This window comes from Salmo salar, chromosome ssa01, assembly GCF_905237065.1.
Source record: "Salmo salar chromosome ssa01, Ssal_v3.1, whole genome shotgun sequence".
NCBI lineage: Eukaryota > Metazoa > Chordata > Actinopteri > Salmoniformes > Salmonidae > Salmo > Salmo salar.
The window spans coordinates 5,857,775-5,869,240 of record NC_059442.1 but is presented as its reverse complement, the minus strand read 5'-3'; the positions used below and the strand labels follow the sequence as shown (position 1 = coordinate 5,869,240).

General features: G+C 41.3%; 1 protein-coding gene across 1 annotated transcript; it reads left to right on the top strand.

The window, feature by feature from the left end:
• Positions 1–734: 734 nt before the first annotated feature.
• Positions 735–6,305, top strand: srsf5a (serine and arginine rich splicing factor 5a). Its single transcript, XM_014196106.2, is given in 9 exon segments — positions 735–836; positions 1,320–1,454; positions 1,889–1,959; positions 2,205–2,280; positions 2,283–2,359; positions 2,690–2,762; positions 4,364–4,437; positions 4,711–4,818; positions 5,106–6,305. Coding segments are annotated over 8 exon segments (945 nt in total). The 5' UTR covers positions 735–836; positions 1,320–1,328; the 3' UTR covers positions 5,446–6,305.
• Positions 6,306–11,466: the final 5,161 nt, after the last annotated feature.

The following is an 11,466-nucleotide window of genomic DNA, read 5'->3' as shown; positions in this document are numbered from 1 at the left end:
TTAAATATTCGAATAAAAAATAAAGTCAGTTAAGAACAAATTCCTATTTACAATGCCAGCCTACCAGAAGACAAAAGGCCTCCTCCGGGGACGGGGATAAAAAATAAAATAAAATATATATAGGACGAGGGGGTATGAGATGAGTCCATTGAGATGAGATGGACAGCGGGAAATGTGTCGTAAAGATTGACTATTTTATGTGCATTTTTGCTACATTTTTGTTAATGTTGAGGTTGTTCATTTAGAGATCAGGGGTTTTGTGGAACTTTTTTGATAGGTCTAGAACACACCCATTCACCTTGGTGAACACTTATTATGTAATTGTTTATATAGTGAAGTGTTCTGGACTGATGTAAAACTATATCTTGGCCTCAAATTGCATACAACCATTGAAATTTCTAAGTTTGACATATTATTTTACTACACTGATTCCACAATTGAACGTGAGTATGTCATACATCTCTTTATTTTATTAGGAAAATGTTTCATACACAAATCAAAATTTATCAAGAAAAAGCCCCTTTTCTTAATTTTTTTAATCTGATTAGGAAAACTATTTAGAGTCTTTAAAACGTATACAAAACAAAATGTAAAAAAAATAAAAATGTATTCGCTATATGTCTGTATTTGATTTGATATAATGTGGAATAGTTTTATTTTATTTTTTCCTCATTTCTTTGGAATCCCTCTGGCTGTTATGTTTATGTTTTGCGTGTTACTGTTTTTAAAAACTAAATTAAAACAAACCTTGGCGCTGAAGTACATCCGGTTACCTCTCGCTGTCGCCATTTTGATACACACAAGCGAGCAAGAAGTAACGAAGAGACGACAGAAAGGTGAGCTCCGCGTTTATATCATTTTAGCACACAAATTTGGCAAATACATAATGTAATGATTAACAGTTCATCCGAATGCCAAGCTAGTATTTTGCAGCTAAGCTAGCGGAAAGCTAACTGCACGACATACAGTAACTAACGACTTTTCAGCTAGCTAGCTGGCTAGTAACGTTAGCTAGCTAACGTGTACATACCCACGCCTTTATCGGTTGGGATTTATTTCATACATTTATTTCATATAGAACATATAACTGGTATTGTTTATGTATATCTAGTTAAATATACTGTTAACGTTGCCGAATCTAGACTAGCTTGCTGACTATCTGGCTAATGTTAACTAACGACTAACGGCTGCTTAACTTTGCAACGTATTGTTAGCGCTTGGCTAGTTAGCTACCACACTGGTCTGGGCCTTCTCAGTTAATGTTAGGGGGTAACGTGACTGTTTATAGCTGAATAACTTTTCATTTTTTTTAAATGCAGAGTATCATCATGAGTGGATGTCGTGTGTTTATCGGTCGTTTGAGCCCCCACGCCCGTGAGAGGGACGTGGAGAAATTCTTCAAGGGATATGGACGGATCCGAGAAGTGAATTTGAAGAACGGATTCGGCTTTGTGGTAAGTCGGCCTTGCCGGTTAGCATTGTTAGGGACAGGGATGAACATTTAGATAACCTAGAGCTATTACTTTTCAGACCGGGCTAGTAGAAAATGTTCCTAACTTAACCCGCTTATTAGTGAAATGTATTTTCCCAAATATTACATGGCACAAATTTCAGACCCTGGTTAGTAAAAAATGGAAGACTACAAACTCGGCTGACGAGTCCCCCAAAGCCCTGTCTAGGGGTGGTCAGTGAACGCCTTGTTCAAAACAACTGGGAACTCGGAAAAATACCAGGTCAAATCTTCAGGTGGAGCTCTAGAAGAGGCCCGAGTTGGATGACCTTTCAAATCGTTTTTCAGTTCAAAGCACGTTTTTTTTCTTCTTCAGAGAAAACAGTTTTGAATGAATCCTTAATTACACAACCCCCCCCCCCCCTTGTCTTTCATCAGGAGTTTGACGACCACAGAGATGCGGATGATGCCGTATACGAGCTGAATGGCAAGGAACTCTGTAGTGAAAGGTAAAGATTTGGATGCATTATTCAAAGTATTAAGAAAGCTCAATGGTGAAATGTGTTTTGGGAGTTACTCCATATAGTAGTGGTATTTACACAGAACTGCTACTCTCTTTCTCTGACTTGGGCCTAGCTGCATTGTGTGTGAATTCAATTGACTTTATCAGTAATTTCTGTAGGCTCGGTATTAACTGTCTTGTACTTTATCAGTCATTTCTGTAACCTCAGTATGAACTATTTTGTCTCTATAGGGTGACGATAGAGCATGCCCGCTCCAGAAGAGGGAGGGGTGGTGGACCAGGGATGGGGGTGGTGGTGGTGGTGGTGGAGGAGGACGCTTCTCACCTCGTTTCAGCAGCTACCGCCAGGGCTCTGGTGGTCATGGTGGTGGTGGTGGTGGTTCCAGGTATAGACTCCTCAGACCTCCTTTCACAACCTCTTCGCCTGCAGTTTGGCCTTCCAACATTATGTAAACTTCCTTTAAAAACTCCTAGTTGGAAACCTCCTGAATTTCCTGCTAATTTCCCTTATAATTCCATCAATCTTGCATATATGAATTCTGGAAAACGGGGTGATTTTAGGAGCTTGGAAGTTTTCTTTGCAGTGAGTGGAGTTTAGTCAATGTGATTAGAGTTTAGTGTTCAACATGTGAAAGTAAATGTGTTTGTGTAATTTTCTGAGTGTGATTTAAAGTTCCTATGGTAACTATAAAACAATATCTCTCCCACCCATGCAGTAGGTATGGTCCGCCGGTGCGAACGGAGCACAGAATCATTGTGGAGAACCTGTCATCACGGATCAGTTGGCAGGTGAGCAGTTGCACCCACTTGGTTGAATGTGATACAAAACAATTATCTTTTTACTTGATCTGGTACTGCCTTTTTGTAGTCTGTGTGAAGCAGCATTTTTTTTTATTGAAACATGCACATTTTTCATTTCTATATATATATAAACCTTGGCAATATGCTTAATAGCCCATTAGGTGAATAGAACGGCAAGGCCCCGTTTCGATATTATGAATTCAGAATTGTTTATTTCTTGCCTTCGTTTTACTGTATCTTTTTAAGAATAAGCACCTCTTAGACTTAAAGGTAAATGTAACCGAACACATCTTTAACCCCTTTATTTATTTTTTGTTGTTGTTGTTGAGCTTATTATTATCTGGTTATTAGTTTATGAAGGAGTTGCATGCACCGCCTCTCCTGGAGGTGTCTTATATGCATAGCGCCCTCTGCTGGTTGTGTTTTCAATAGTGTCCATTTGGTGCCTCTCCTTACACGCAGTTGCCGATGGTCTAAATCTTGGCTGGGCCCCGTAGCGGGTGAAAGGGCTCTAGCGCAGGATAGCCTTAGGATGGTCCCTCGTAGCCCCAGTCTGGAGGTTCTGTGGTCTGGTCTGGTGGAAACCCCACCCCCCCCCTTCCCCCGACTGCAGCCAGCCTGTAACCCCCTCAATCCACTCCACGTTCCCTACACTCTCCCGTTTGGTTCTTTATCTGTTGCTGATGGAGCTGGGGGGTGTTGACAGTTGGGCATACTGCACACCCTCTTCCTTCGTTCCTTCCCCTACTTGCTCTCTGGTGGTCCTTTGTGGAGGCTGGCCGGATTCCGGGTCTGACAAGGCTGAGGGAGGTCGTTTCTCAAGGGCTTAACACTGTGACTGCATTGGTTCCCATTGGTCCGCTATTTGGACAAGTGGCTCTTTGCTAATGTCTTCCTGGGTATGGAACGGTAAGTAACATATAACTCATGTGATTGGGTTTAAGGGTTGGGAGGAACAGGGAGTAGAATCATATACCCTAGTCTTACTGGAGAACGCTTTCTGTAAGTTTATAAGCCCTTATGGAATTATACTAGGCTACTTAATAGGTTAATGAAAGAACCCCTTGATTTAAAGTAGGAGCTTAAGATAAAAACATTTTTTTTTTTTTTAAAATACATTGCATAGAATTATTTTTAAACGATGCCCCCTAAAACCACGATAGTTGACAAACCTCAAACATTTCCAAGCCACCTCACCCGGAAGGGATTTGTCATGTCTCACTGCCTTAATATCTTCTGTAAAAAAAGAAAATTTGTGTAGTCTCCGTCCGCCCTAGTTGTCAACAAACACGAAACAAATACAATACCAAGGAACCAAATAGTGTTAACATGTTTCTCCTTTGGGTAAGATAGTTAACCAAGTTGGTCTACCTGTGAAGCTATTTCAGTGGCTCATCACTTAAACGCCCTCGTCTGCAAATGCCAAAATATCACATGATTAGCGTGTTTTGTTGGAAGTCAGTATTACGGGGTGGGTGGATATTGCTGTCGTGGTTTACTGATTTAGTCTTTCTCAGGTTCACAGAAAACCCTCTCAGCCACATTATACAGTCTGTTTGCTCGTCACTGACTCGTATGCTTCATCGTAGGACCTGAAAGACCTGATGAGGAAAGCCGGAGAAGTCACCTTTGTGGATGCACACAGAACCAACAAGAACGAAGGGTGAGTTGTCTGTCCAGTTGGCCCAGGATCTGGGCTTTATTCATTAGTTATATTCCGTTCCAAAACTTTTGGTCTCGTTGCACGATGACCCATGTTCCTTATGGACTGAGAAAGGGAGAGATTACCTCGGGCTTGTCCAATAATAAACCCACATTTTCTGTTTACAATAAATAAAAAAAAGTGCTCTACTTGAAAACAAACCAAATATACCTTAGGTTGAATGGTTGCTATTATGAAATGAGCCTGTTGACTGAATGTGGTTTGATTCTACAGGGTGGTGGAGTTCGCATCACACAGTGATATGAAGAATGCCATTGATAAGCTGGACGGAACAGACTTGAATGGACGCAAGTTGAAACTGTCTGAGGATCGCAAGAGCCGGTTGGTATCTCTCTTCCAACTTCTAGTTTCACTGAGACTAGACAAACACAGGAACTTCACTGTCATTTTCCAGCTAGTTGTAAACCAATGCTCTCATTATATATTTATTTATTTTTAGGTGTTTTGACACAGTTCTGACAAGGAAATGAGACTGAGACAGGCATGTAGGTGAAAGTGGGGACTGATAAGTGTCCAGGGGGAGTGTTAGTAATATATTATGGCTCTGCACTAACTAATGCTCTTGATGGTGGGGGGAAACAAAACTTTTCATTCTTCTGTTCCAACAGCCACAGTAGGAGTCGTTCCCGTGGCTCTCGTAGCTACTCCCGGTCCCGTAGCCGTTCCCCCCGCTCCAAGTCCCGTAGCAGGAGTCGTAACCGCTCCAGGAGCCCCCGATCTCGCTCGGCCAGCCGTACCCCGGAGAAGAAGCCTTCATCTGGAGGAGGGGGCAGGGCTGTACATCGTTCCACCTCACGGTCCCCGTCCCGGTCCAGATCCCCTGCCCCTCGCTCCCGTACCCCTCCCCCACGCTCCCGTTCTCGCACGCCTCCTCCCAGTTCCCCTGCCCCGGCCCGGAAGCAGTCTCCGTCCCGGTCTCGCTCCCCCTCGGCTGAGAGCCAGCACTGAGCCCCACTGGGGGGGGATGTGTGTAGTTCAGTGTTGTAGTGAAGTGGTGGCTGGAGGGAGGACCGTCTCATTGGAATGGCTGGAATGGAATGCGTGGAAGAGAATCCTTCATAGCGTTCCGTTTATTCCATTCCGTCTATTCCGATAAGCCTGTCCTGATTTTTAAAGTAAACACCAGCCTCAAGTGGTTTCGTGGTATGGGCTGAAGAGTTGTCATGCTGAGACCATGGCGCCTGGCTTTGTGGCGGCCTGCTTGCTTGCTAGTGTGGAATGAATGGAGAGGCTTGCCTTTGGTGACACACTCCCACAATCTCTCATTTTTTTTTAAGTCAGAGATTTGGTCGTTGTGCCAGTATCTTGGATACCATGTAATGTTTTTCTCTATTTTGGGAGTCTTTTGTGTTTATAGGTTGGATCGTGCTTCCCCAATTCAACTTCTAATTGGTTTTTTCCTTTGCCATATGAATAATTATACATTTTCCTTGGGGGGGAAACTGAACCGTTTAAGGAAATGTACAGTGTGATTGAGATCTTTTGATTGGGTCGCATTCCTGTTGAGTATCTATCGTTCTCACTGCAGATTGGAAGTCTCGTTGTGATTTAATGACATCTGTACCATTTGAAGTGAAACTTTCTGTTATGAGTCTAATCAATACAATGTTATATTTCCATCACCACTTTGGCCCTGTCATTGATTCCAATCTACACCTCAGACAGACCTCATGTAAATTTAAACCCAACATTGTAATTTACGGATCGGTATCGCAAAGACATTTCCCACAAGGTTTAGTTAACATTTGCTGAAAAATTCTGTATATGCACTTCACAAATTCTTATTAAATGGATACTTCTACTTTAAATTTGACTCAACAATTAATATTTATTTTCTACCAAGAGAACAATACTTGCAAATGTATCTTTTTATTAAGAAAGCCATTGTACAGAAAATGTTAGATTTGAAATGTCACGTGCTTCTAGTCTGGGTACCAGTCTGTTTGTCATGCCATTTATATTTGGCAAGGAGTTGAATGAAATTACAAAGATCTGGAACCAGGCTTGGTTCCTCTCTAGGTTTCTTCCTAGGTTTTGGCCTTTCTGGGGAGTTTTTCCTAGCCACTGTGCTTCTTACACATGCATTGCTTGCTGTTTGGGGTTTTAGGCTGGGTTTCTGTACAGCACTTTGAGATATCAGCTGATGTACGAAGGGCTTTATAAATACATTTGATTTAATGTTCTATAGACGATTAACGAAACATGCACTCAACAGAAATCATAGCTTGGTTTGTGGTGAATGTGGAAAAAGTTTGGATAATGTTTTCATATACAACTTGTCCATATTGAGGAGGATGGTAAATGTGATCTCCATAACATACCGATTGACATACCTTTTGTATGCCTCATCTGTATACCTACAGACACACAAGTGAGCAGTTCAGTCATCTGCACCCAATACAGCTAGCCTTCAACATATTCTTATAGCCTATGGTGGCAGGTAGCCTAGTGGTTAGAGCATTGGGCCAGTAACTGAAAGGTTGCTGGATCAGATCCCCGAGCTGACAAGGTAAAAATCTGTCGTTCTTCCCCTGAGCAAGGCAGTTAACCCACTGTTCCCCGAAGACGTGAATGTCGATTATGGCAGCCCCCCACACCTCTGATTCAGAGGGATTGGGTTAAATGCGGAAGAGGCATTCAGTAGTACAACTGGCCCCTTTATTTGTACATATCCTTAGCTCTATTGATTGATATCCATTGAATTGTGTATATTTTCTGTTTTGGAAAGATTTGCACTAATATGAAAATATGGTATTACCATAAAACGATATCAATTTAGATTATACAAGGGACAAACCTTGCCTTAACTGAAAAATGTAAAGATCTCAATTTAAGTGCCTGTCCTTTCAAATCCAAATGTTTCAGTTGGGCAGTTAGGTTCCCACAAGAACCCCCACCAACTAAGGAGGTTCCTCGATGAACCCCAGGTCCTATTGGGTTGGGGTTCTAAGAACCTTAGAACACTAAGGTTCTTCAAAGAAGTTTGAGGATCTTAGAAGAACCATTGTTGAAATACACATTTTTAGAGTGTAGTTATATTTAAACTGTCTAAAATGACTTGTCCTGCACTTTGTAAAAACCCAGAGAGCGCATTGAGTGAATATTATAAAAATGTTGGTTCTTTCTAAACATGTGAATGTGAAGAGGACTCGGACCACAAAATAGGTGAAGTGAACTACGTTCTTTAGCTTTTTTTCTTCCCAGAGTTCACTTTAGAGGACTGAGATCGGATCTTTTAAAGAGGACTGAGATCGGATCTTGTAAAGAGGACTGAGATCGGATCTTGTAAAGAGGACTGAGATCGGATCTTTTAAAGAGGACTGAGATCGGATCTTTTAAAGAGGACTGAGATCGGCTCTTTTATATGTGAAAACACCCGTAGTTACACATTTCAAATATGGACAGTCCAGGGATATTTTATCCCCCCCCCCCCCCATGTTGATAAAATGTCTGGTATTGTAATTTATTTTAAAGATGCTTGTCTTACTGGACATAAATAGGAAATAAATACAGTAGGTTACACCAACACTATTTTCCATTCATACAAAGGGTTGGGTAAATTGCTACCGAAGATTTGCCTTGGCAAAGAAAGGAAATCCTTTATTTGTTCCAAGGTTTGCTGATGTCAACGTTGTGAACAGAGTGCCCCAGAGCGATTTGAATGCTCAGAGATACTGTGATGAGATTGAGGCTTTTTTTTTTTAAAGGTATCTGTGACCCCCCCCCCAAAAAAAATGCATATCTATAGTCCCAGTCATGTGAAATCCATAGATTAGGGCCTAATGAATATTTCAATTGACTGATTTCCTCATATGACTTGTAACTCAGTGAAATTCTTGCATGTTGCGTTTTATATTTTTGTTCAGTGTATCTTGGAAGACTTTGTGATTGCAAGCAGAACGAAGAGAGGTAATGAAGGTGACCAATAATGGTTGCAAATCATTCTATAGGCTACCATTTAGCCTATCCACTATCACATAATGAAAGGTGTGAAAACGGATAATAGGCTACTGTTTGAGTTTCCCCCCCCTGGCTGATTTGATGGGCTGATTTGAGCCATCAGTTGATTGACAGATCTAGGCCTACTATAGAACGATCAACTTTACTCCAGTGCGGATGCTCGTCTACGTTTTACACTGTAGTTGACGCTGTTAGTTCGTAGTCTCGTAAGTAAATTCCACGTTACTAGAGGACTGGAAAATAAAGCATTAACATATATACTTGATTTGAATTGTCTATTTTGTATTTAACTGGGTAAGTTACAGAGGTCACAGGTCAATACAGAACATGAGGTAAGACAGATATGAGGCAGCATCTAGAAGACCAGCGACATCTTTGAGCTTTTACCTGGATCAGACAAACAAAATCAGAAATGTGCTGACAAAAAAGGAGTCGCTGGCATCTTAAAAACACTCTGTAGTGAAGTTCCTTTTGGACTGGGCTGAAGGAAGAGAAAATTACATGAAATTGGTATTCTCTTTTTGGGATTTTTAATTTTTTAATCACTTCTCTATGGAAACCAACTTTGACAAGTATAACTTTCTGTTTGTCTTTGATGGTCTGGATGAGTGCCGACTTCCTCAAGACTTCCAGAGCAACAAGAGCTGTTGTGACGTCACAGATTCAAACTCATCTGACAAACCTCATCAAGGGGATTCTGCCTACCTCTGCTCTCTTGTGGATAATCTACCATTCTGCAGCAGCCAATCAATCCCCCCCCTGAGTGTTCATCGACCCACAGAAGGGGAAGTACTTTAGGAAGAGAATCAGTGATGAGAACCTGGCCCCAGCAGAATCATCACACACATAAAGGCATCAAGGAGCCCCTACGTCATGTGCAATCTTTAGTTGGATCTCTACCACTGTTGTAGAGATACTTTTGGGAGAAGCAGAGAGAGATGCACAACACTCTGACTGAGATGTACTCACACTTGTTGAACTACAACGTATTACACAAAACCCAGAAATATTCATGGGGGACAAGAGAAAGCCGAGACAGATTCACACATGAAACTGGATGAAGAGATTCTGAAGCTGGCGTGGAAGACTGGCCTTCCATCAGCTGGAGAAAAGCAATCCGATCTTCTATGAGGAAGACCTAAGAGAGAGTGGCATTGATGTGAGAGAAGTGTCAGTGTTCAGCTTTGTTCATCTGAGCATCCAGGAGTTTCTTGCTGCTGTGTTTGTCACATTCACCAAAGACAATGTAAATATATTAACCAAGCAAGAAAACCCACCCCCCCCAACCAGAAAACTTCAGATGTCTGAAGACACACCGCTATAAGACATGGCCTTACAGAGTAAGAATGGACAGCTGGACCTTATCTTCTGCTTCCTTCTTGGGCCTCTCACTGGAGTCCAATCATACTCTCTTACAAGGCCTATTGACACAGACAGGAAGCAGCTCACAGACCAATGAGGAAACGGTGAACTACATCAAGGAGAAGATCAGGGAGAATCCCCTCTCCAGAGAGGTGCATCAATCTGTTCCGCTGTCTGAACAAACTGAATGACCATATTCTCTAGTGGAGGAGATCAAAAGCTAACTGAGCTTCTCTCAGAAGCCAAAGTGTCACTTGCACATTGGTCAGCGCTGGGCTTTTTTTTTGTGTTGCTGACTTCAGAAGGGGAAGCTGTACATGTTTGACCTGAAGACATACCACCAGATCAGAGGAAGTGTTTTCTGAGTCTCCAGCCTTGTCAGTAACACATAACAAACCAAGCTGTTGCAGATTTCAAATTGTCAGATGCTCATTGGTATCGATGTCCATGTGTTTGTACTCCAATAATTGACCATCATCAAGGTAAAGATAATTGATCTCAGAATTCTGCAAGTTACGACAATTTCTAAACAGCATCATTTTATTTGTAGGCCAATAGTTTGTCAGATTCTGATCTCAGTTTAAACATTCTCCATTAAGGCCATTCTGTAGCACGCTTGACATTTCAAGGTCATTTCCAAGTGAGTCGACATCTCTTGCGTTTAACGTTAAGTCAATCACGCAGGAGCAGCGCTCAATGGATTGTATCCTGATACAAATACACTATGAACTATTGTTTTATAACCCCACATTGTCTGGATGGAGGGAACCGTACATAGATAGAGATGCTGTAAAGCGTTTACCTCCGCTCTGGGTTCAAACACCTGTCGTGGAAAATTGCAAGATTATGTTATAGTGCTTGTATTGTATTATAATGGTTGTTTTATTCGACAGAATAGAGTATTCTGTTAACTATTGTGTGTGTGTGTTCTACTGAGGATGGGACTCTATGAGATAACACTGACAGAGGAGATTTACGATGTCTTTGGGTGATAAAACCTAAAGAGCATTCCAGAATAACATGAGGTAATGTTTTTGTGCTATGAAGTTCCAGGAACGAGATTAGAACCTCGTCTTAGGGACCAAACTGAATGATAATTTATAGCGAATGCTATCTGGCTAAGGGATACTCTTTTCTCATTATAAAGTCTTCCTTTGTGGACTGTTCCTAAGATCTGTGGTTCGTCATGTAGGTTGAGAGGGATGTATCTTGGCTATAAAAGATCTTTGTACTTTTGTGTTGTCACTTTCAATGGTTCATTAGAAATGGCGCATCATTGAAAGTCATTGCACATATGCAAAACAAATGCACATTTTCTCTAACACTTAACATACAAATATGTATTTTATAGTTTTACAGAAAGTGACATCTTAGAGTTAGTAGTTTTATAATGTGATTATACTAAATTTAGAAAGCATATAAGTCAATGCAAGCCTTTTACATACAGTTTTGTTGAAAAGGAAATGGATCCTATGAAATATTTCATATTTTTATCATATTTGTACTGTATACTTGAGCTTGTGTGACCTTCTGGGATAATGACCTTCTGGGATGATGTAATAATGACCTTCTGGGATGATGTAATAATGACCTTCTGGGATGATGTAATAATGACCTTCTGGGATGATGTAATAATGACCTTCTGGG